General features: G+C 38.8%; 1 protein-coding gene across 1 annotated transcript in view; it reads left to right on the top strand.

Moving 5' to 3' along the window:
• ARFGEF1 (ADP ribosylation factor guanine nucleotide exchange factor 1) overlaps positions 1 to 25,980 on the top strand; it is a 90,265-nt gene that overhangs the window by 60,983 nt on the left and 3,302 nt on the right. Inside the window, exons 20-36 of the mRNA XM_033069256.2 lie at positions 3,851 to 3,979; positions 7,026 to 7,184; positions 7,533 to 7,683; positions 11,167 to 11,257; positions 12,283 to 12,323; positions 12,412 to 12,581; positions 13,198 to 13,349; positions 13,511 to 13,683; positions 14,638 to 14,798; positions 15,433 to 15,563; positions 16,395 to 16,524; positions 17,506 to 17,641; positions 17,730 to 17,868; positions 22,135 to 22,204; positions 23,831 to 23,960; positions 24,829 to 24,968; positions 25,350 to 25,518. Of these exons, the coding sequence (XP_032925147.1) occupies positions 3,851 to 3,979; positions 7,026 to 7,184; positions 7,533 to 7,683; positions 11,167 to 11,257; positions 12,283 to 12,323; positions 12,412 to 12,581; positions 13,198 to 13,349; positions 13,511 to 13,683; positions 14,638 to 14,798; positions 15,433 to 15,563; positions 16,395 to 16,524; positions 17,506 to 17,641; positions 17,730 to 17,868; positions 22,135 to 22,204; positions 23,831 to 23,960; positions 24,829 to 24,968; positions 25,350 to 25,518 (2,272 nt within the window). The remainder of the gene's footprint in view (positions 1 to 3,850; positions 3,980 to 7,025; positions 7,185 to 7,532; positions 7,684 to 11,166; positions 11,258 to 12,282; positions 12,324 to 12,411; positions 12,582 to 13,197; positions 13,350 to 13,510; positions 13,684 to 14,637; positions 14,799 to 15,432; positions 15,564 to 16,394; positions 16,525 to 17,505; positions 17,642 to 17,729; positions 17,869 to 22,134; positions 22,205 to 23,830; positions 23,961 to 24,828; positions 24,969 to 25,349; positions 25,519 to 25,980) is intronic.

Raw genomic sequence — 25,980 nt, 5'->3', positions numbered from 1 at the left:
CCTAATATTCAATCTAAACCTCTCCTGGTGCAACTTGAGGCCGCTTGCTCTCATCCTTTCCCTTGTTACTTGGGAGAAGAGACTACAGTAGTTTCACGAATACAAGCCGCACGGATTATAAGCCGCACCCCCGGTGCCTCGACAATGTTGCTGTCTTTGTCAATAGATAAGCCGCACCCGGAATATTAGCCGCACTTTCGTTCGTCGCGAGAATCCGTGCGCAGCTTTCACAAATTGGCCAATTAGTAACAGGATCGCGGCATAGCGGGCTTTACTGGCTCGGGGCGGGGCCAGGAAGGCTCGGCCCGCTCATGGTTGCCGACGGGGCCGGGTGGCCCAGCTCAGCGCCACGGCTCGGCGGGGCTGGCCGGGTGGTGCTGCCGCCGCCGCCGGGCTCGCTGGCCCCCCTCTCCCGTCAGCACCGCCCCGCTGCCGCGTTCGCTCGCCCGGCTGGCAGGGCTGCCGCCGCCGGGCTCGCCGTCCGCCCCGCTGCCGCTTTCGCTCGCCCCGCGCCGCGCCTCGCCAGCGCCGCGCCCGCCCCGCGGCGCTTTCGCGGCTCGCGGCGGCGCTTTCGCGGCTCGCGGTTCGCGGTTCGCGGCTCGCGGTTCGCGGCTCGCGGCTCGCGGCTCGCGGTTCGCGGCTCGCGGCTCGCGGCTCGCGGCTCGCGGCTCGCGGTTCGCGGCTCGCGGTGGCGCTTTCGCGGCTCGCGGCTCGCGGTTCGCGGCTCGCGGCTCGCGGCTCGCGGCTCGCGGCTCGCGGTTCGCGGCTCGCGGTTCGCGGCTCGCGGTTCGCGGCTCGCGGCTCGCGGTTCGCGGCTCGCGGTTCGCGGCTCGCGGCTCGCGGTTCGCGGCTCGCGGTTCGCGGCTCGCGGTTCGCGGCTCGCGGTGGCGCTTTCGCGGCTTGCGGTTCGCGGCTCGCGGCTCGCGGCTCGCGGTTCGCGGCTCGCGGTTCGCGGCTCGCGGCTCGCGGCTCGCGGTTCGCGGCTCGCGGTTCGCGGCTCGCGGCTCGCGGTTCGCGGTTCGCGGCGGCGCTTTCGCGAGCGCCGCTTTCGCTCGCCCCGCTGGCAGGGCTGCCGCCGCCGCCACCAGGCTCGCCGGCCGCCCCCTCCCGTCTGCACCGCCGCCGCGTTTCCTCGCCCTGGCCGGCACTGCAGGCCCCCGCACCGCCGGGCTCCCCCACGCTGCTGGCCCCGATTATGCTGGGCTTCCCCCGCTGCCAGGCAGCCCCACCCGCCGGCCTTCCTGCTTCTGCCATGCTCCCCTGCACTGCTAGCCCCAGTTCTCCCGGGCTCCCCCGCCATGCTGGCTCAGGCTCTGCCGCCCTCCCTGCCCCGCCCTGCTGGCTCAGGCTCTGCCGCCCGCCCCCACACTGCTGGCCCCGCCTCTGCCAGGCTTTCCCACCTCTGCCGGGGCCGGCCGGGCTCCAGCTTGGCTTGGGGCTGCCGCGGGCTCTCACTTCCGTGTTGGCAGCTTTTAGAATTTTGTTAATAGATTAGCCGCCCCGGAATATTAGCCGCACTTCCGGGTTTCCACCAAAATTTTGGTCAAATTGGTGCGGCTTGTATTCGTGAAATTACTGTAACTCCCACCTCTTTCACCAGCTCCATTGTCCTCCTCTGGGTTCACTCCAGTGCCTCCATGTCTTCCTTGCAGTAAGGGCTCAGAACTGAGCACAGGATTCAAAGTGTGGCCTCACCAGTGCTGAGTACAGAACACTGCTCTGGTCCTGCTGGCCACACTTGCTGCCACAAACCAGGATACCATTTGCCTTCTTGGCCACCTGGGCACACTGAGGATGTCGCTGTAAGATTGCTGTCTATAAGGCAAAATTACAAGTTCTTTGTCAGTCTTATTAAGAAAACTAACATAGTGTTTGATTTGTACAGAGGAACATTAAGCACAGACCTTGTTTAAAATTTATTTTTAGGCTGTTCAAAGTGTCACATAGCAGAGATACACTATACTTTCTCTCTGCTGACTTCCTGAAGGCTGAAATTAAATAATTCACATGCAGGCTTCTGTAAAACTCATAATGTAATTTTCTTCAATATACCAGCCCTAATACTTCCTACTCTTTACTGTCTGAAAAGCATATTTCCAAAGTTCAGTTTCAAAGGAGCAAAATATGAAGCAGCCTGCTTAAATTAACACCCTAAACATGTTTCATGAAGGTGCAAAAAATTAGGAGTTGTTACTTGAAGTTACTTGAGGGTGTTCATGAACTAATTAAAGTACTGGGGATAGTAGTGTAATGTATTGAGCAGAGGGCCCTCTTCTCAAAAATAAGTGAGAAATGTGGGATTTGAATACTTAATACTTTCACACTTCTTATTTAGACTTAACTTTTTAGCAAAAATTCATAAATTTCTGGGTATCTCACCCATTAATACCCACATAAAATTGATCATTGTAATTGTGTTTACAGATATATGGGCTCAATATTTAAAACAGCAAAAATTCACTTTATGTACCCATCTAAGCAGCCCAGAATTGATTGTCTGGTTTTGAGACATAATTTTCACCTGTAATAACAAAACAGACTACAAATAACAGCATACATCTAGTTACAAAGCATAGTATACACATCATTAGATAGTTGTTAAGTAATTCTTTTAGTTTTTTAATTTTTTGTGATTAGTTTTGGTTTCAGTAGCAATGAAAATTAGGAGAACAGTGGGAAAATACATACATTTCTGAGCATAAAATCATAGAATAGTTTGGATTGGAAGAGCCCTTTAAAGGTGATACAATAAGGAATTAAATCCTGAATCTGGGAATTCATCCAATGCTTTTAATACCGTTCTACAGTTACGGTTTGGTATGTGCAAGCATTAAATGCTTTTTGAAGTTAGTGCTTTTGGAGTTGCTGGCTTAGATAAAACCAAAGCTCTGTGGCGCATCATTTTATTATGAAATTAAGTGTGAAATCTGTTTCTCCTTACTGTGCCCAGTGATTCTGTATTTCATCTGTGGTGATCAGATAAAACTATTTCTAAAATTATTCTGGGTTGTGTGGTGTTTCCTCTCCATAGCCCCATGTAGTTACAGCAGGATCCTCTGCATCTTCTGACTCTTTTTTTTCTGCCTTTGAGAGAGGGAGCCTTGACCACAAGGAAAGGACTGTATAGACTCTCTTGCAGTGATTTTAGTTGCATGTATTACGTCCTCGGTGCCATCTAAGGCAAGAGGAATGGGAAACATCAATATTGCCTTAGGTACAAAAAGATGGAGAGATACAGGCAACAAAATTAGTAGTAGAGAGATAGGGCAAGAGTCGTGTCCTGGATTTTTTCTTGTTGGCATACCATAATTTTAGTGTGATTAATAAAGTTTACCTTATTTTCACTACCCTCCTTTTTTTTTCCCCTTGTGTTATCAGGACAAGCTAGTCTTGCTTAAGTATGTATTTTTCATCATATATCTGTTACATGATGTGTTGGTTATTACAATAACTGTTTATTTTTCAGTATGCAAATATAAAAGTCATCCTGGGAATGCTAAAACTCTAACAGACATCTAATTGACATAGCTTTAGGATTTGGTTTTTACAACTATCTGAAGATAACTGAGTGTTTGTTGCTGAAGGAGAGGACAAGCGCTTTTGAGGGGAGCTCAACTTCTGCCCCATTCTGTGTCTCATGTCTCTTATAACCACACTTTATACTATTGTGTCTCATGTCTGTATATTCTGTTTCCTTTTTATCAAAAGCTTCAAGGTTGATTATGTAAATTAAGAACGGCATTTACACTTCAGCAAGGTGGTGAAACTGTAACATTTCCCTTCAAGTACCAACCAATTTCCCTTCAAGTACCAATTGCTAATATAACACTTAACTTTGCATACATTCCAGTTGGCGTGGACACCTTTCCTGGCTGCATTCAGTGTGGGTCTGCAGGACTGTGACGACACCGAAGTTGCCTCTCTTTGTTTGGAGGGTATACGATGTGCAATCCGGATCGCTTGCATTTTCAACATTCAGGTAAAAAATGTAAGATTGAGACAATCCTTTGATTTATGTACCAGCAAAATGTTAGTGGGGTTCTAAGGGTCCTTTCTCCTGAATCTCTGCACTGTAATACCTAGAGGCTGCCTACTTCTGACATTGCTATTTCATCTGATATTTGACTGGAAGTGTAAATGAAGTGACCTTTATTTTTCTTGGTATTTTGTGGTAAGTGCTTCCATGCCTCTGCACTGGATGTCTGTTTCCCTAGAAATTGAGTAATTTTATGTTTAAGTATTTTATTTCTAGCATTTTTACAAAGCTATTTAGATGTGTTGTTTTATAAAATGAGTCTCTCTGTCCTGTAAAACAGTGTCTCTGTGAACTGTATTTGAAATATTTCTCTCAACTGCAGAGTGATTATACTAATCTGATATGTCTATAAATGGATACCCTTTTAACAATTATGGCACTGGGAATGGCATTCCTGATTTAATGAATGAATGGATATTGCATTAAGTGCAGGGCCAAGAATGCCAGACTCTGGCTCCAGAGGGGGCAATGGTGATTAAACTTGGGCTTTTTTTTGGCTTTTGTTTTTCTATTTAGAAACCACTGGTAGGGAAGGTACAATTATGTTATTGGAGATTTTTAGTTAATAAATGGAGTACTGGTCTGCCATAAGTCTGTCAAAGAGATAGCTCAAGAGATGGGCAAACAAACTCCATATGTTTGGCATTGTGTTATTTCATGTGTGTGTTGAAAATGTTTACCAAGAGAACACGCACCAACCCAAAAACCAACTGTATAAGTAAATAGAAGATACAAAACTGATACAATAGGGAATGCTTTTCTTGCTGCTCTCCTTGCACTTGTATTTGGCAAGTTAAATAACTTTTTACCACTAATGTGGAAAGGACCCTGTGATACAGCTGATTAAAAAAGCCCATTTGAGATCATATGAAGTTTCTTTCCACCTATTTTTCCACCTAATTTCTGCACAACTACCTGTCCCCAAGCTGAGCAGACTTAAAAATTTGATTAACAAAGCCTTCCCTGGAGCCTGAAAATGTTCAATGAAACACACTCGGTTACTTTTGTTTCTAAGCTGCAAAAGTGGAACTGGTACAGTACCAGTTTCAGCAGCTCTGCAGAGTTTAGTTCCCAGTCCTGCAGTAGTCAACCTTGTGTGGGGCGGGCAAGGACATGTTTGCTCTAAGATCCCTGTGATTCAGTTGCACCCTTCCATTGGCTTGGGACAATTGAGCTGGAGGTTTTCCAAAAACAAGTTTTTAAACTTCGGATTTTGCATTTTCAGTATAAGCATTATTACTTCTTGATTTTCTGTGGAAATTCTGTTTTGTCGATATAATTAAAAACAGTATGGTTTGTTGGTGATTTCAGTATTACAGGATGATTCCAATTCACAAGGTCTTGGTTAGATGGGATATTGTCTGACTGCAGATACCAGATAGATCTGGTGGTTTAAAGGAGACTGGCACATCTGTACTTGAGCTGATTAAAGGATCATTTCTGTTGGAATTAAGTTTTTCCTCATGTGCTTAACCAGTGTTGTCAACTTTCCAATTTTCATTGTGTAAATGTACAGAAATTAAGATTGGTGTCTATTAAGAGTTAACATTCATTTACACACCTGAAGAGATAATGCTACCAGGATGCCTTTATTTTTAAGAAAATTTCCGAAGTACACAATAAAGTTTAAGTTATGCATGTTCACCTCTAAAACTTCAATTATAGATTCTGGTTTTAATTTTTTATGCTTTTAATCTTAGACTTGTCACACAGTCTGACTTGTCTTGAAGCATCTGATACAAGATATGCATCAAAAGGATGTACTTAATCTGCCTATAACATCAGGTTTAAATTTCTGGGTGATGGACACTTTGTTTAGTTGTTTGTCTTCTACTTTGCTGACTTAGAAAAAGGGAGGAGGGGGGAATGAATACTTGTGTGAATGAGTAGGAAAGCGTTTTGTTTTTGCAGAAGATACACAATTTGTAGACTCTAAAGCTTCGTTGCTTAGTACACTTTCTTTGAGACTTCATTTTTCTGTGCCTTTGCCAGCATACCCTACAGTAGTGGTTGGGTTTGAATGTGGCAGCTGTACTGTGGTCACTGGCTCAATGGAAATCTGTCCTACCATAGCCCACTATTGTGGTAGTGTTTTCTGTGTGGAATCCCTTTCTTCCTGGGTTTGGCTTTTTATGTATTTTATATTTGGTTGTTTTCTATGCTCAATGATTTTTTTACTTAAAAATAGCCCTAAATAGCCAAACAGTTGAATATGTTTCATAATTATCATTTGTTTATCTGCTGTACAACCATTTCATTTTACAGCCTTCAGTTTATACATAACAGGTGAATAAAATGCACTTGTGGGCTCAACTGTAATCCCCTTTTTACCATTGTAATTGGTTCATGTGAGATGTGAGGAGTTCCCTTTGTTGCTCATAGGTACCATACACATAAAAATTGGGTAATTGGGTAGAGTTTTCTTTTGTGAGATCTGCCTATATTATGGCCACTTGCTGTTTACCCATGACACTTGCTTCAGAAGCTTATGAGGTACTCCAAATGATGCAGATTAAATCAAATAGGTTTTGAGCCATTCCATGGAATTGACGCAGCGTGTCTTTTAGATACACTTTTTTCGATTTTATTGACAAAAAAATACTAAAGCTTCAGTGAGTCTGCTAAGGCAGCATTTTCAGAGTAGTCTGAGTATAATACAAGAATGTTGAAAACTTAACCAAGTGCAAACGATTCTTCTGAAACAGCATCCTGTTTTCCACAAAAAAGACCAAGCCAGAAACCTAAATACAACTTAATGTGTTCTATGCTGCCAGACATTACACTTCATGGTCCTGAATAGAAGGAACCTGATTTTGTGCCACAAATAGTTTCTTACTGGTGAAGAACTTGTGGTATTTTCACTATGCTTTGGAAATTCAGTTTTGGGAAAAGTAAATTATATAGTTGATGAAATCACACAGATTGTACTAAGAACAAGAAATGCCAAAAATATTTATTCGACTTTTGTTTCTTTCCCTCCCATTTGTAGCTTGAAAGAGATGCCTATGTTCAAGCATTAGCAAGATTTACATTGCTTACTGTGAGTTCTGGTATTACTGAAATGAAGCAGAAGAATATTGACACCATTAAAACTCTCATCACGGTGGCTCATACGGATGGAAACTATTTAGGAAATTCCTGGCATGAGGTACAAACCATTTGTACATAAACTGTAAGAAAGCATGTTCACTGATTTTCAACACAGTAGTGTACTTGTTTGTGCATAAACACAGTGGGGTTTAGGTAAGTGCCACCTTATGTATACTTTTGTTGCATACATTATGCAGCCAATTAAAGTAGCAAAACATGTCCAAGTGAGAAATAAAATTGAGAGACTAATCTAGTACTATTTAAATTAATATTCATTTTAGACAGAAGAACAGATTTTCTGGCCTCAAGTGTTTAGAGGTTTTTTTTCTTTTAAAGATACTCACTTGCTTTTTACTATTTAAAACTGCTTTTTGTTGGTAAACAATTTCTTTATTCTCTGGAATAGATTCTGAAATGCATCAGTCAGCTTGAACTGGCACAGTTAATAGGAACTGGAGTAAAACCTCGCTACATCTCAGGGACAGTGCGTGGCAGGGAAGGTTCTTTTACTGGAACAAAAGATCAGGCACCTGATGAATTTGTGGGGCTGGGACTGGGTAAGTAATGGAGATATGAAGTATTTAATTTAACTAAATATTTAATTTAATTTAAATAGAGTACTATTTCAATTTGTTGTGTGTTTCTATGTGAAGTTCTGACAAAAGACCATGAAGTTATCCTTGTAAAACTTATGCTTTGAGACTTACTCCAACTTCTTGAATATTTCATTTGCTCTGTTATTACTTCTAGGGTGGGAAATGTAAGAAGATTATATATATTATTCACTTCTATTAAAATATAACTTTCCAACTAAGAATGGATTGCAGATGGTATGACCAGATTTAATAATACTGCAACATTAGTGTGCCAAGTATTTTACCAAGCGAGTCACTATATGTGTAGGTTAAGCATCTGTTGTGGAGCTTTGCAAGAAATACACAGAATTCCAACCAAGTGGGAGATTAATTTAGCTTAAATTCTGAAATTCCATTTCGTTCCTATTTTGGTTGCTTTAGTACTAAGTGCCATTTTTAGGCATGAGCACCAAAATATACTCCAAAAATGAGATGATGTTTCTTATCCTCCTGGAAAAGTATAAGACTTACCTTAAATTATCTTTAGAAGGTTGGAGGGTTTTGTTCATTTGTTTTAAATGGGAACACAGCTAAAGGTATACAGGTATAGGGTGTTAGAAAACTCTAGAAGCATCAAAGTGTATATGCAAGTCTTTTTGCCTATGAGAAAGTTTCAGTTATATCGTGATGCTCAGTATCTCCTGCCTTTTGAACTTCACCCACAGCCAAACAAAAGCTTTGTCTTTCCTCCGTTTCTCATGTAATTTTTTTTTTTTTTTTTTTGAGGAATGATAGTCTTCTGACTTCCTTGATCTTAGTCCCCAAACTAGTTCTAATCATCCAGCTTTTTGTGTTCTCCTCAGACAGTTTTTCTTCTGTAGTCGTTCTTTTTCTTTACCGTCTTCTCCCCTTTGGCCTGCCTCTTCCCTCACCTTGCCAAGCATTGATGAAGGGAAAACTTAGGCCTGGAAATCAATGAGTCTGCCAGCATTTCATACACTGAGCTTCTTCCTGCCCTTCCAGTATGCATCCTTCAGTTTAGTGTTCCCTGATGACCTGTGCAACTTGGCTGCTTCCAAATGCTGGCAGTTTCTCGATGCTGCAGTGACTGGCCTTTAAAGGTTTTAAGTCCTCATAACTCAAGAATGTAAATGGTATTCAGGTATCTCTAAATCATACTTGCCAGTCATTGGTATAGATCCAGCTCATAAAGACCTTTTGCTGCTGTCAGCTACATTTCAAGGGAATATAGTTTATGCTCAGATGCATAAAATGTTTTTTCTCTGAATTTAATTTCTGGAATGCTTATTAAAGTGCACATATGGAAACTTCACCATTTTCTTCCTTTTTTTTTTTTTAATGTTGCTTCAATCTTATAGGAAAATGCTTAACTTGGTTTTTGTGCACTAAGGGGCTGTTAGAACATTTTATCAACTGTTTTAGTTATTTCACTTCTTTCCATAAATCCTTTTTTGCAGATAGTTTAATTTTCTGTGATTACTCCAAAGTATGCATTGGAACTATGGGTTTCAAGCAAGCTTTCTATAAACTTAAATTCCTGTGAAGAACGCATAGTATGTATGTTCATATACACAGACACAGATTTTATAGGAAAATAGTTGTTTAAAGTGAGTGAAATTGTAGTCTGGTGACACAGAAGCTCCATCTTTCAGACCGACTTGCAAAATCAGATGTAGATAAGCAGCAGAACTCACTCTTCCTGCTAGAGTTAATGTGTTTTTTGAAATAACAGACATCAACAAAACCAGACCCGAAAGCTCCTTTACTCATTTACTGCCTCAGCAAGGATTCAGGTGTGGCTCTTCCGGCATCTGCATTCAAGTGTCTTCATCTCTTATATTACCTTCCTGTTGTGGCCCTTTTTTTCTTTTAGCGTACTTGGAAATTCAAAACATCACAAGCATGGGGGTTGTAAAAGTAAATGAATAAGTCTATTGCTCCTTTGGTAGGAATGTTGCCTTACTTGGAGTTGTAATTGTGAAATTCACATTTCTTCTATGTCAGTTTCTGTTCACAAAGTTGGAAGAGAAAACCTGCTGCTATGAGTAGGTCATAGCCCAAGTGTACTTGTTGGGCAACCAGAAATCCTCTTTGGACAGTGAGAATCTGAGGAATCTCTTTTTCATAAAGCAGAGTTACATAGCTGACTCCTGTGTGCCATTGTAAAAGATTTCACAACTGTTAGAGAGTAAGTCTACCATCTGCTCAAGGCTTTCAAGCATTGAGTTGCAAATCCTGCGGTAACAAGGAATTCTCATGTGAGCTGATAAAGTTGGTTAAAGTTCTGACTCCTTGGAAATAGCCCTTCAAACTCTCTTCACACTGTGCTGCTCATTTGATGTTTCTTAGCTGACTCATTACCAAGATTCAAGTTAAATGACACTGGCAGCTTGCGTGCTTATAAGAGAAGTCTTGATCAACCCAGTTCTGTTATAAATTGCTGAGATACTAGTATGAAGTACATATGTATGTACAGAAAAGTTGTTCCATAAATGCCCTGGAGAAGTCCTTCAGGTGGGTCAGGTTATACAGATTTTACAGTCAGTCATTTCCAGTCACCTCCAAGTGTGGATGGAGCACAGCAAGACTGAAGCCAACATAAACATGAGAAGTTTTTCTCTCAGCAAACCTCTGGGAGCAGAGCTACTTGCCTTCTTTCAGTCTTCTGTTCTTTTCTATATTGCTGGAAAAAAAAAAGCCCTGAGTACAGGTTGTGGAATTAACCAGAGTGATTGCAAGATTCCTGCTCTTCTTTTTGATGGTGGTTCAAGGGGAATTTGGAGATTGCTAAAAATTTCCGAATTTTTCTCACTGCAAAGTTAGCAGTTTCTTCATATGAGCTTTCCCAGATGTTGGTTGCAGTTTCCAGCCTCCAAAATAAATAATTGCTATTTTTATTTATAGATATTTCTCACTATTTTGGGGTGATAATTTTGCTGTAATTGAGATGTAGATTATAGATGGAGTTTTGGTGGAAACTCTTCTTTCTGAATGATAAGCAATAAAATCTTTTGGGGTGGATTTACTCACTTGATGCTAATTAAGTGTGAAAAATTCTCCTCTAAGCTATATTCTCAGTCATATGTTGTGTGTACTTAGTGGCAAGATTATCAAAGGTTCGTTGAAAAATGAAGAAGAAAGGGTGATTCTTGTGGGTTTTACTTTTTCCACTGTTATCTGTTGCTCCAAATGTGGACAACTTTTGGGGACTAATATAGTTTATACATGGATAGAGATATAATAATTAGATAATTACGACACACACCAACATGCAACTGGTCGCTGAGATGGCATCCTCATGCAAGGGAAATTCATAATGTGCTTCTCTTTTTTGTGAATTAAAAATATATTTAATTATGCTGATAGTGGCACAACTTTTATTCCTCTTTCTAACCCATTCTGTATTCTCTCTTACCCATTTTTTAATTTTTTTTTTCTCTGTAGTTGGTGGAAACGTGGATTGGAAGCAGATAGCAAGTATTCAGGAATCCATTGGTGAAACTAGCTCCCAAAGCGTTGTTGTTGCTGTAGACAGGTACTGTACAAAATTTCTTTTGCCAACTGAAGTTTTTTAAGTAGTATTTGAATAGCCTGTCCTAAGTAAAGGACCTTATTAAATTAATAATTTACTCAGAAAAAGCCTACATAAAACTGCCATAGAGAAATGCTTTTCAGTTTAGGGGGTGAGGGGGGATGTATTTTTTTTGGATCATGGGTGTTTTTGCAAGAAGGAGCAGAGCAAAGATTAGGCAAGAAGCTTTTTTAGTGAAGAAAAAATTACTACAGAAGACTTGCAAAATGAAGTCTGCGGTAGTGAGTGTCTACTGAATCTTGATTTGCTGTATATAGTAACAGATAGCAAATCTCATTTTGCCTTAGTACTGAGGGCATTATTGTCAGACCCTTTTTCTCCTAAATGTAATTACTGACTCCCTGCTTTCCTCTAGGCTATGTAGATGTTGTCTGAAATGACCAAAATTATTATTCCAGTCTTCCTTTCTATCAATCACATTTATTTTAACTGGATTTGGCTACATATTGTAAACATTCCCTGTTTATCTCATACAGTAGTGATCAGACTGAAGTGTTCATGGATCCTGCTAGCTCAGCATATAAGAAATCAGAACATGTAATTTTCTTAATGGTTGTTAAAATTGATGAAGAGGTATCATTTTGAAGGCTAAAAAACATTTCTATGGTGAAGTACAGGCAGCAAGATCGATGTCAGTTCAATGAAAAGTTGTCTTGCAGTAAAATCACATCAAGCACACTGGAAGCTTGATGTCAAACACATAATATCTGTTTAGGTTTGCAGTGTCCCTCCCTGCTTCATAATGGGAAGTGTTTCAAATACCTACTTGTCATGGCAAATGAATATTGTGCACTCAGCTGACAGTATTCTCACTATCTCTTTACAATTAGTAATTGCTTTTTAATAGATAAAGGGTAATCAGATAGTGTCTATATATTGTTGACAAAAACAAGACAAGGGAGCTTGAATACATTTAACAGATGCTTTTCTTAAGAAATGTTAACCATGTCTTTAACTGCACTTCACAGAATATTTACGGGATCTACAAGGTTGGATGGAAATGCTATTGGTAGGTTTCGTCTCTTCCCTACCCCTCCCCACCCCTGTGAACTAAACCTTGGAAAAATATTGCATTAAAACCTGTGGTCCTTTAACAGTGGATTTCGTTCGCTGGCTTTGTGCTGTGTCTATGGATGAGCTGCTGTCTGCCACCCACCCTCGAATGTTTAGTCTGCAGAAGATTGTGGAGATTTCCTATTACAACATGGGCCGGATAAGGTTACAGTGGTCTAGGATCTGGGAAGTTATTGGCGATCATTTTAATAAGGTAGCCCTGTTAATGCTTATGGTGCATACTCCTTCAGTTATTGATACAGATTATTTTATGTTGAGATTTAGTGGAAAATCATTTTCTTATATGAATCAGAGTGGTTTTTCTGTCCTTCTCTGTAAGCTTAAACCAACAAAAATTGTAAAGCCGGAAAAACCTGCGAGAAGGCAGAGGCACACAGTATAATAAATGCAAAAACAGAGGCATACATTAAGTTATTTATCATGACCTGAGTCTAGAACTGGCTGCTGTTAGTTTTGTGTTGTAATTTTTGGGGGTGTTTCATAGCACTTGTTTCAAGAGGTTGTCTTCAAGTCTAAATTGACTGTTTAGCAGATAAATGTTTGACATGTATTTTTAATACAGCTATTGAAGTTTTTTTTAGTCAGCTTGCTTTTTTTTAGGAGGTTTTAAATGCCAGCTTATTTAACATAGAAAATAGCTGGAATTAGTTAGGGATTATTCAATTGCATGAACCATGTGGTTTCTGGAATTGACTACTGTTTAATTTCATTAATTTTGCAGTACTGTTAATTCTCTGTTAGCAACTTGTGTAAAGGCAGCTTGTGCTGAATCCATAAGAATTCTGGAGCTTACTATTCTATATTCTTAGGTTGGCTGCAATCCCAATGAAGATGTAGCTATTTTTGCAGTGGACTCATTAAGGCAATTGTCAATGAAATTCTTGGAAAAAGGAGAACTTGCTAATTTCCGATTCCAGAAGGACTTCCTAAGACCATTTGAACATATCATGAAGAGAAACAGGTACTATCATACAATTAACTGAGTTGCCTGGGATCACAAGCATCAGCTTTTGCAATTAATGTTTCAAATTGCTTTTGTAAAATCAGTCGTTAGAGAATTACACTATCCTAATTGATTATGTAATTTAGTTTTAAAAATTATTGTTTATTATCCTAATTTAGGTCTCCTACTATTCGAGACATGGTTGTACGGTGTATTGCGCAGATGGTGAATTCCCAGGCTGCTAACATTCGTTCTGGCTGGAAAAACATTTTTTCAGTGTTTCATCTGGCAGCCTCAGATCAGGATGAAAGTATAGTGGAGCTGGCATTCCAGACTACAGGACACATTGTCAGTGAGTATGGAGGATATTCAGACGTCATGGAAGTGAGTGGCCCTCCAGAGCCCAAGAAGCTTTGTCTGTGGGCTCAGAGCCTGCATAGTAGAGCCTGCTTCATGTCTTGGAGCCAATGATTTACACTTTCCAATCAATCTTTGGGAAAATACTTACCAGTCATTCAATAAGATTAGAGTTAACCAGTTTTCTTTATGCCTTTTAAAAAAAACTTGTTTGTTTGTAGCATTCTGTAGTAAAACAACTCAAGCCTTAGATAATTCTGTATAATGTGTACATTTTTATTTAAGCTAACTATTCTGGCATTTCCCTTAGGGGAAAAAAAAAGATGCACATACTTTATTAATAAGTTGTTTGCTTATCTTTTTCTGTGTTTCTGAATATTGCTTTGTGTAAGGCCTGTTTAGGAGAAAGTGCTGAGCTAGGAGGCACTATGATAAATTTCTTCTCTCTCTATTCTAATCTAGATCCTGGGCTTTAAGGAATCTCTTTATTTGGTCTGAACCTCTGCGAGACTAAAACTGTTTCATCATCGATGAAGCATTTTTTTTCTTCAAAAGTAGCTATATAAAAACAAAGCAACATGTTGCTGGGGAGGAGGTCCATTAGTAGATAGAACTCCATGCTTCATGTACCTCTGTTAAGCTCTGGTGACACAGACTAGTGTTGAAGAGTAAGCCTATTACTCTAGTCTTGCTTAACTGTTATATTTCACTGCTTTAGTCTAGATACTACCTTTATTTTAAATGCTCACTATCAAAATGAAATGCCCACTGGATAATTTTTTTTTGTATTCTTTTTTTTTTTGTTTAGTTTTTCTTACTACTCAGGCATTTGACAGCACCAATCAATGAACCAGTCTCTCATGACTTCTGTTACAGATAGTTCATGTTAGAATTAATAGATTTTAAAGCATGACACTTTTTTTTTCTCCTGTTCACACTTTTCTCTCAGCAATTGTGTTTGAAAAACACTTCCCAGCAACCATAGATTCTTTCCAGGATGCAGTGAAGTGCTTGTCTGAATTTGCCTGCAATGCAGCATTTCCAGATACCAGTATGGAAGCGATCCGCCTCATTCGCCACTGTGCGAAATATGTGTCTGACAGGCCTCAGGTACAGTCTGTGTTAACTAAATTATAAGTGCTTTTATAAAGAAAAAATAGTTATGCTAAACTTAATGACTTCCCTTCAAGCTTCATGGATTAATGAGAAATGTACTTTATTCAGAAGCAATAGGAGTATAAAATGCCACAGGCTTTGAAAGTCTCAGTGATTTTTCTTTTATTCCCCTTTGCCCATTCCTACCACCCAGTTCAGCTGTTGACTAGCATTCCTGAGAGCTGTTGGATATCAGCATATCTCAGGATCTGCTCTCTGCTGAGAAATGTGAAAAATGGATGATGGCATAACCAAAAATGCTTGATACCCTCAAAATGTTATGGTTAGATCCTCACTTTCAGAACTGTCTCTATAAAAATTAGAGCCAAAGACTCACACCAAACTGCAAGCAAAAACTGATGCTTGAATGTGTAATCTTATTTTTTTTTAAGTTTGTGCTTCATAATATGCTAAACATTAGTTGGAAAAACTCTTCACTTCCTCATTGTTACTGTTTTGATTGCTAACTCATCTGAGGTATCAGGGTGTAATTTTGTTGCAGGAGGGATTGTTGTTTACAGTCCAAATTGTGTTTTATTTTGAAGAGTCTAACTTTTGTGTCTGTTTAACTCTGTGTTTCCTTCAAAAGGCATTCAAGGAGTACACAAGTGACGATATGAATGTAGCTCCTGAAGACAGAGTGTGGGTGCGAGGATGGTTCCCAATTCTCTTTGAGTTGTCCTGTATCATCAATAGATGCAAATTAGATGTAAGAACCAGGTAACAATCAGTATTTGTAATTCAAATTTTGCACTTTTAAAACAAAAATAACTCTAGGGAAATGCAATCACTATAAAATTACTTACGTATTTAATTTGGGTGATACCACTGTAGAAATAACAAACACCTTTTAAATAGGCACTGGAATACAGAAATTAAGTGTATGTTCTGTACATCTGAAATTTTGATTTTCTGTTACAATAAATATTAAAAGTTATGTAGTTGTGATTACATTCTGTGTCCTGTTTATCCTACTTACCTTTGGGATTTTAAAACTGGTTTTATACCATGATTCATTAAGTGGTTGAGAATTGCAGAAATGGTTGAAAACAGCAAAACTGTACTCTGATCTCATGTAAAACTTGATTATTTTCCTGGAATATGATTTTACCTTGTGAAGTGTATTCAGTTTCAGTTCTGATGTGAACTATGAGAGGTTGTACGCAAATGGCTTTAATTTACACATTGGCATGGGAGCTGTGCATCTGGACTCCCTTCATAGCTGGTGGAGGTTAATACTTGTTTCTAGACTTTTGTACTTTTTAACTGGAAATATTTGTTTATTAATTTTTGTGGCCCTTGGTAAAGGAGTTGGTTTACTATTTTAATTTTAAGTTACCGCAACTCTCAAAAAATACTTTTTAGCTATTGCCTGTGAGTATGAAGTGCTTTTGTTACAAGCTGATTTTTTACTTGTATTTGTGTACTCGTGTGTATGTATAATGTTCTCAACAGTATTTGAGTTTGTTATTGCTGCTGTAGTTGTACTTACTTGGTCTCATTCATGTATTTCTGTAACTCTTGGTGTAAGTTGTTCTTTCTTCATTTCAGGGGCTTAACAGTAATGTTTGAAATAATGAAGACATACGGCCATACTTACGAAAAACACTGGTGGCAAGATTTGTTTCGGATAGTCTTCAGGATATTTGACAACATGAAACTGCCAGAACAGCAGACTGAGGTGATGAAAGATGAAAGTGGAGGAAGATAATTTACATGAGAGCTAAATTTACAGTAGAAACCTCATAATATAGCTTTGTCAAGTAATGCAGGGTAAACCTCAAAACTTGGATGGTGGGCCTGTGGTTCAAGTAGCCTTGTTTTGTTTTAATGGCATTCTGTTAGCTGGTGTCACTTTTTTTCATTTTTTCATAGCCATGTGTGTAAAAGGCCTAGTGGTTTACACTAGGAACAACAGAAGAATAGCATAAAATGCAATATATCTAGGGTTTGTAAGAGCTGTAGTTTTACATGTGGTGTTTGGAATTTAAGACACACAGCATGCTCACTTGAGTGAGACTTACAATCAGCAGTGAAGTCGCAATTAGAAGAAATAAGTTCTGTTAGTTCAAAATTTTTTGATGGTAAGGCAAAAAAAAAAACCCTCAGCCAAACAGAAACCAAAAAACCTCATAACCAAACCACAAACAAAACCTACCCAAAACAGCTCTGCACTGTCATTGCACTCTTTTGACCAACCATCCGGGTTATGATCTGTCAAACCAGAACCAGGCACTGTTCTGAAAAACAACTGAAACGGGCTTTAAAATGTAGCTAATGTGTAAATTATTAGTAATATGAGAAGTTAGATCAAAATTGTCAATTGTTTGGGAGGCTTTGTCTGGCTATTTGTAGTAGGACATATCTCACTTAATAAATTTTTTGTCCTGGAAAATGCTTAAAGACAGCTTTAGCTTGATGTTACATCATTGAACTAGGATTGGACGCTGAGACAATTTTTAATGTTTGTCTGTTCCTGTAGTTCTTTTTAAACCTGCTAGTTAGCAAAGCAGGAATTGAGGCTTGAAATTTTGAGGTTTTGAGAGACAGAAATTAATTTCATGTCACTATAAAGCAAACTGAGTAAATAAAAATGTTCATCTCTATGTGTATCCAGAAGTTTCACCTCAAGGTTGTAACTCTTCTTTGTTTTGACTCCTAGAAAGCCGAATGGATGACAACTACCTGTAACCATGCACTTTATGCAATATGTGATGTATTTACACAGTATTTAGAAGTACTTAGTGATGTTCTTTTGGACGATATATTTGCACAGCTGTACTGGTGTGTGCAGCAAGGTAGGAACTGTACAAATTATGTTAAAACAATGTTAACATTTTACTCTGTTGAATGTGAATAAACAAATACACTATTTGTCTCTTACAGACAATGAACAACTGGCACGATCTGGTACAAACTGTTTGGAGAATGTTGTCATCCTTAATGGTGAAAAGTTTACCCTAGAAATCTGGGATAAAACTTGCACTTGCATGCTGGATATTTTCAAAACTACAATCCCTCATGCGTAAGACAACTGTTAATGTTTTTACTTTGTAAAATAGATTAACTAGATGATTTACCCATTTCAAACTCCTAGGTATCTTATACGTGGGGTGAACAAAAAGCTGTTAAGTGTGCACTAAAGAGAAACGGACTTACTTGTAACATGATGATAAATTAGGTGTAGGTATTCTTCTGTATTGTTAATGATAAAGTGTTCAGAACTAAAGTATAGTATAGGAGAGAAGCAAAAAAAAAAACAAAACAACCTCCAGAATGTAACATGAATAAGGTTTAAGGTTTTGGATTTTTGGAGAAGTACTATCTGATTTTTTCTGTTATTTTCTTTTTTGTAATAGAAGATGCAGGCTCTTCAGTTTGTAATTACATGTGGAGCTTTTTCCATGAAATAATAAAATGCTGCAACAGTCTTACAGATTTAAGTCTCTGTGGCTTACGGTAAATTTCCATCATATGTTTATATGAATCTCAGTATTTTTGTGAAAATTACCTTGGATATTTGATAACTCTTTCCATTCATGTAATAACTCTGTGTGAGGTTTCCTGGAGTAAGGCTGTACCATTCCAAGTGCTATATTTCATCCAGTTCATATTATTTGCTTCTGGGACCTACTTTAGGCCTGAAGAAAACTGAAGGAAAAGGAACTTTCTGCATGTCAGTCTTACCTTAATTTTAGAGTGGTGTATCAGATAGCACTGTAAGAGAGCTTCATTCATCCATTAAAAGATAATCTGTCACTATCTCACCTGTTTTTTAACGTAAGTAGGTATAAATTAATTCCATCATTATAAAATGAAGCTGAAATATTTGGGAACTAGCAAGATATTCCTGCATTTTCATAATGGCCAAAAATAAAATTGGAACCCAAATCTCTGGATGTAAAAGTCCAGTTGAATTAACCCTAACTTATTGTGGCCCGTACTTGGAAAGATTTTGAAGTTAATATTCACTAGCAGAACATTTGCTTTGGTTTCAGCATATTATCAGGACTTAAATTTATGGGTATTTTCATAGTTGAATATTAGATACCTTTCTAGAGCAGCATTTTGGATATCTTAATATGTAGACATACTCAAAATATTCCTGTTGCCATTAGTTATATCTAATTTGAAATATGTGCATTATTCACTTTGATGTTGAGGTCCTTCTGCTTTTCTAATGGGTTATTTTTCTTAGGAGAGTATCCAATTCTTTCCTTTAACTTTCTCTTTCTTTCTCTTTTAATCTTTCTATACCATCTTTTGAGGACTTCATTATATTATTCCTTCCTAAATTTCTGGGAGGTTCCCAACTTCTGTGGTCTGATTTTGATCTTATGTGAGACTACTCATCATTTTTTCCTTCTTTTTCTAAGTCCTAGGAGGATACTTCTTTTTTCCCTCTCTTTTTATGGAATCTGGTTCTTTTTCTGAGACTCCTGGTTTGGCTGACATTTCATATTTTTATGTCTTAGTCCCTCTATTAGCCTTTTGTTTGTTTTTTTTCCAATGGAGCTTTTCCTGCCTTCCCATCCTTATTTTTTTATTATTTTCTTTTTTGACAATGCAGTTTTAATACTCAGCTTGTTGTGGTGGCTGCCTCAGTGCTTAGAGAAGGCAAATGAGTATTTTTACCTTAGTTTTTCCATGCCTGGAAGTAACACAGTAGTTAATGTTGAAATGAAAACAGATAAATCACACAGTGGTATGTATGAAAACCTCATGGGCAAGTGCTTTATTGCCAATTGTCTTCAAATAGTCAGGCTATGAATCTCTGGAGTGTAAAGTATCTTCTGGCAGAAGTTCTTATTAGTCTGATCAGGTAGGGTTACATTTGTTCTTTTTTAGCATTGGTATGAAACATCTTCCAGGTGTTGTGCAGCTTCTCTAATTTAAGAGCTGCAACATTGGCAGCAGGAGTTTTTAGTTGCAGTATCAGCTCTGCTGGTTCTTGCCAAGTTATTTTTTTGCAAAGAGAGTTGATTGTATTTCCCTATTTGGAAAATGTACTATAATAGTTACTCAGCTACCAATTTCTGCAAGGATCAGTTACTGGAAAACTACAAACCATACTGCTGCCAAGCTTCCACCGGTCACTGAGGTGTTGTTAGCTGAAGATACTAATACAGAATGGCACAGAATGGCTAAAGTTAGAAAGGGCTCTGGAGGTTTTGTGGTCCAACCCCTGTGCTTTTAGGCATGGCCAGCCAGACTATTTTTCCCAGGACATGTCCTGTCTTTCAAATATCTCCAAGGAGGGAAGCTCCACAGCCTTTCTGGTCAATCTCTGCCTTGTGCTTGATCACCCTCACAGTGAAAGTGTTTCTTAATGCCCATAGGGAACCACCTGTGTTTGTGCCATTGCCTCTGGTCCTGGCATTGTGCATCACTGCAAAAAGCCTGGCTCTGCTTTGCCCCCACATTTCAGATATTTATAGTATGTTGATGAGATGTCCTGAGCCTATTCTTCTCCAGGCTGGGCAGTCCCCATTGTCTCAGACTTGCCTCATGGGAGAGGTGCTCTATTTCCTGCCCCGCTTTGTGACTCTTTGCTGAATCTTCTTCAGTAAGCCTGTGTCTCTCAAACTGGGGAGCCCAGGGCAGGCCACTGAGCAGAGGGGCAGCGTCCCCTCACACAGCCCAGGATAGTGTTTGCTTTCTCTGCAGCAAGGGCACACTTGCTCACTCATGTGCAGCCTGGTGTCTACCAGGATCCCCAGGTCCTTCTCTGCAGGCCAAGCTACTTCCCAGCTGGGCAGCCTCCAGTGCGTTCTGGGGCATGGGCTTGTTCCTCCCCTGGTGAACTTACCTCATTGAACTGCACAATTTCCATCAGCCCATTTCTCCAGCCTGTGGAGGTCCCTCTGGATAGCAGCAGGACCCTCTGGTGCATCAGCCACTCCTCCTTTTGTGTCATTCAGCTTCCTGAGAGTCCTCTCTGCCCCATCATCCAGATCATTAAGGTGGACAGATTGGACCCAGTATTAACCACTGGGGTGTACAACTGACCTCCAACTAGATTCTGTGCACCTAATCGCCATCCTTTTGGCTTGGCTGTTCAGTCAGTTTTCAGTCCACCTCAATATTTGTTCGTCTGACCCATCAATTTTTACTTATTTTAATAGTTTCTTTAATTTTTCTTTTAATTTAATTTCTCTTCTGTTTGTAATTTTTGATAATTTAAATATTCTGAAGCTTCATGAGAGTGAGTCTTGGCTTTCTGGTGCCGAGAAGTCCAGTATGAGTGCTCTATTGTCTTCAAAAAGTTCAGGAGTTAGAATTAGTTCCTTGCACAAATTATGATGGTTTGGGTTCCTTGCACAAATTCTGATGGTGTGGCAAATCTGGCTCATAATGGCTCATTATCCCAATACCTCCTTGCAGCTTTCAAGAATCAGTTCAGTTCTCTGTTACGCTTTATTTGTTTCCTTATTACATGGCTCAGATTTTACCTTTTCTTATCTCCAATTTGTCTCTTTAGTTATCCAGTATTCAATTTTCTGGAGATCAGTGGTATATTCATTTAGGATGCTTAACTTGGTGGGGAAAGCTCTCCCATAGGAAATGCAGACACAAATACCACACACAGATTGAGACTAAAGAGTTTGAGATCCTGATTCAGTCTTACTTTGCAACAGTGATTGGATAGAACAAGAAATGATGGGACAACTTAGGTTATTTAATCAAATTTCCCTCAATTCTTGGCAGGCACAGTCAGTCTCAGTAAGTTACAATCACTGTAGAAATTTTTTAGTGCTAAGGTTAAGATCCTCAAGACAGAAGTGTCCTATAGAAAGTCAGCAGGGAAGAGATCAGAAGTATTGTCAGTAATTTGACACCTCTTAACAGCAATGAATCCTGAGAGAAAGTGGTGAATTTTTAGTGGAAAGAGAAGCACAATCCTGGAATATAACCCAGACAGAAAATGCAAAACCTCTTCAAATGTTTTCATTATTTGTTCTGGAGTATATTCATTCCTTATTCTAGGTCAAGTTTAATGCAGAAGAGGCCCACTAATGGTACTAAACACTGCCTTAAGACAAATCCAGTATTTCTGAGAAAAACTAACCCACCTCAATACAGTCACCTTGTCCATCCAAGGTAGTTGACAGAAACACTGAAATTCAACAAACACAGTATTTACACTTTCAAACGTGTCAAAGAATGAAGTGCACTTAGAATTGAAAATAATGCAAAAAGCCCACACCATGCTGAAGGGGACTTTTTAGAGTGTTGGTTCTGATTAATGTTTGAAACTTAGTAAATTTGGGATTGGTTTTATATTTTCAAGGCTACTGACTTGGCGACCAGTTGGTGGGGAGTTCTGCTCTGGCTCTTCCTCTGATGCAAAAGAAAAACTGGTAAGCTGCTGAAATAAAACAATAATTTAGGATTATAAGAGCTCAGTACAAATGTGTTGAGATATAGATTAGGTGAAAAATGTACTTGATTTAAATACAGTTTTTTATTTGGATTTATTTGATTTTTTTTTCCTGCTCAAGGCTATTTAATGTTTAAAAATGGCAAGGAATTAGTTTATGGAGAAGTATGTATTTATTTGCAGCAAAGTTGACTTCCAGAAATCAGCTGTAGGTAGTTATCTATGTTTGTTTTATGTAATGTCCTGTGTCTAGCAGGTTTCTCTGATACTGTATTTGGACTTTGAGTTGTTTTATGGCTTGGATCATGGTTTTCTTTATTTTGATGTATTGACAGGAAGAAAAACTGATGAAGAGGGTTAGATTGACAGTTAGATTGATTTTTTCTTTTATTGCCTCCAAATTTTCCCTTGTAGTAAAATTTCCCCTGTAGTAAATATTTTCCTTAAATATCTATTTAAAGTAAAAAATTTGTATAACCATCCAATTTCTTCGTGTTGATTGAGTAAAGTGATGTGAAGTCTGGATTTGCCTGCAAGTGACAGCCCTGTAGCTTCTTTGCTACTGATGAGAATTAGTTTAGCTTTTTGACATTCTCACAAGATAGCTGCATAAAGCTCTTCGTAGATTAATGAAGCACTTGATCTAAGTTGCTCAAGGATAATGACCTCAAATGAGCTTTAGTAAGAGAGACTGACTCCCTCCATTTATCATTATGAAGTGTTAACACAGTTCAGCTTAAACAGAGAGTAAATGTTTGTGAAGGCCAGTTCTCATTACATGGGTATTGTACCTTCATCCTGTACCGTGACTCATTTATAGTGGTTTGATCTAAACATACTGGCTATATTTTTGATCCATTTATGTCAAATATAATAGCATGCATAAATGGCAAATAAATGTCGTAGTCTTGGGTAAATGGAAAGATCTTTTACCTTTGAAATAGTTTAACATGGATGTTTTTTTAAAAAATCAGGGTAAAAAGTGTTTTCAGTGTAAAAAGATATTTTACAGCTTCAGAATTAACAGAACTTGTATAATAAATTATAATAAAGGAAAAATATTTTGGCTGTCTCATTTAGTAAGATAGAATCTTTGCGGGCTTTGGATATTTGGATATTTTCATCTCCTTTTTCTTTAGGTTGTTCAAATATGATGGAGTGTTTTGCTATCTGTAGACATGATACCTATTAAAATACATATTTTTACTTAGTAGAGATGAAAACCTTGGTTATCTAGTGATATGAGAAGCTGAGCTGCTCTTTACAGGAACCTTACAGCAAACCTCCTACTCTTGATATGATAAAAGCTGTAGTAACTCTTGTGAGAGAGAAGAAATGCTTGGAGGGAATTCAAAACCTATCTGAAAAATGCTGTTCATTGCCTTTTATGTGTACTTAAGAATTTGTTACTTGTTAAATTTTCAGTTGTTAGTAGCTCTTTTTTCTAGTACATCTTTCATGAATGCTTATAGCAAATATGACTAAAGTGAATGAAAGTGCAGAGTTGAAACAGCTCTGAAGAGCACAGCACTATTACCAATTACCAATAGGTATCAATTGCCAGAAGTTTTCTGTAAGTTACTTATTTTTTTTTCTTTATTTTCAGGATACAATCTCCCAGAAGTCAGTAGATATCCATGATTCCATCCAGCCTCGATCTTCAGATGGACGCCCGTATCAGCCCAGCACAGGGGCCACAGTAGCTGAAGAAACAAGTAAAGCCAGGCCAGCAGCAAGTGCGTGCTCTGCAGTGGTTTGGCGTTTGGTATCTGTTAAAGAGTAGTATGGAACACATGTTTGATGTGTTAGAGTCTTAGGGTGACTGTATGATGCTTGTATCACCAATCTTCTGTTCTGTTTATGCTGGATATTAAGCATAAACACCAGTATTTAGTTATAACCCAAGCTATGATTTCAGAACTATGATGTGAAGAAATCACATTGTTTAAATTTTTGTCTTCATGTAGTATGACAGAATTCTCTTGGTCTCCTGTGGGTCCACATTTTTGGTGTGTGTTTTAAAAATCTAAGAGTTCAACTGCAAGCTTCTAGGCTTTTTAACCAAAGCAAAATATTAAAGATAGAAGCCTCCTTATAATGCTATGTGAGATTTCTTTTCTTAGGAGCTGAGATTTTTCAGTGCAAAATGCAACAGAAGCAGTAGTTGAAAAAGAATTCTGTCTGTGATTTGGATAGAGTGTATCGAACCCTTATTTAAGATCCTGGTGCAGTTATGTGGTTGTGTGGTACATCAGCTCTTGCCACAGCTGTAAACAAGCAACGATGCCAATGCTGTGCTAAGCCGCCTGCCTGGCAACAGCCTCTGGCTCTTGCGATTGCACTGAAGGTCCAAGTCACTCATTTTGATGATTTTTAGGTAACATTGAACCAGGTTGATCTGATGTATCACAGACAACTTCAGGAAACAGATTTTTAACAAGTTTCAGTTGGTAACCTGGTAATTTGTCCTGGTGTTAGTAATTCCAACTGGTGGATTCTAGGTTTGGTTTACACATGTGCTTGAAGTTAAACTGTTCTTCAGTTTGCCCTGAAAACAGCTCAGAAAAGTTCTTTAGTTAACAAGTAATTTTCTTTCCTTTAAAGAATTCCCAGAACAGAAGTTATTTGCTGCTCTTTTGATCAAGTGTGTTGTACAGCTGGAACTCATTCAGACGATCGACAACATTGTGTTCTTCCCAGCAACTAGCAAAAAAGAGGATGCGGAGAATCTAGCAGCAGCACAAGTAAGTGGAAAAGATAGGTATCTCTCTTTTTAACACCTTTTCCTCCAAATGTTTCAAGATAAAGTTTCTTGAACTCCTGTAGCATCTGCTAATTTACAATTATTACATGCATTGGAGAATTTCCATTGGACTGTTGAGATCTTTTATGACTTCCATTAAATTGCATTTGCTGTGCCAGGACAGCACTCTGGAGATTAAAACATGTATTGTTCAAAGGGATTTATGTAACTGGGATGTGGATACAACCTTTAATACAGTGTTAAGTTTAAATACAAGTACAGGTGTAAACAGGATAGGATTGAGTTATCACAGAAGCTTGCTGAAGAGAGTTGTGAATTTTTGCTTCAAATCTTTTTTATCCTTTTCCTCTTTTTTCAATAGAGAGATGCAGTAGACTTTGATGTCCATGTGGATACACAGGATCAAGGGATGTATCGTTTCCTTACATCACAACAGCTTTTCAAACTTCTCGATTGTCTGCTGGAGTCTCACAGATTTGCTAAAGCATTTAATTCAAATAATGAACAAAGAACTGCTCTCTGGAAAGCAGGTGAGTCAGTCCCCTTGGAGAAATACTTTGTGACAGTGTGAATTGACCCAAAAATAGGTCAAAAGTACTTTGATGCTAAATGTAAAAGTTGAAGCTTTAGCTCTCTAACTGTAGGATTCCCAAAGGGAGGAGACCTAATCTGTGGAGGTGCAAATATCTGTGGTTTTCTAAAATTTAAGGTTTCACTGAGATACAGCTGCCAGGCTGATTCTTGGCTGTAGGTGTGAGTCCCATGCTTGAAAGCTACAGGCACAAACACAGGTTTCACAACCACTTGGAAGCTGACATTAAAAATGGGTGCCAAACACAATTATGGCACATAGAAATAGATTAATTTTTAGCAATGCTCCATTAGCTAAATATTATGCGGAATTAATTACCTGAAGTGGTTCTTCTGTCTGTGTGCAGAAGATACTTAGAAAGAGAAGTGGGGGCCTGTAAGAAAGAATGCCAACTGAAACA

The sequence above is a fragment of the Catharus ustulatus genome, chromosome 1, assembly GCF_009819885.2.
Source record: "Catharus ustulatus isolate bCatUst1 chromosome 1, bCatUst1.pri.v2, whole genome shotgun sequence".
Classification (NCBI taxonomy): domain Eukaryota; kingdom Metazoa; phylum Chordata; class Aves; order Passeriformes; family Turdidae; genus Catharus; species Catharus ustulatus.
Note: the sequence above shows the minus strand (reverse complement) of the source record. Positions and strands in the feature narration are given on the sequence as shown.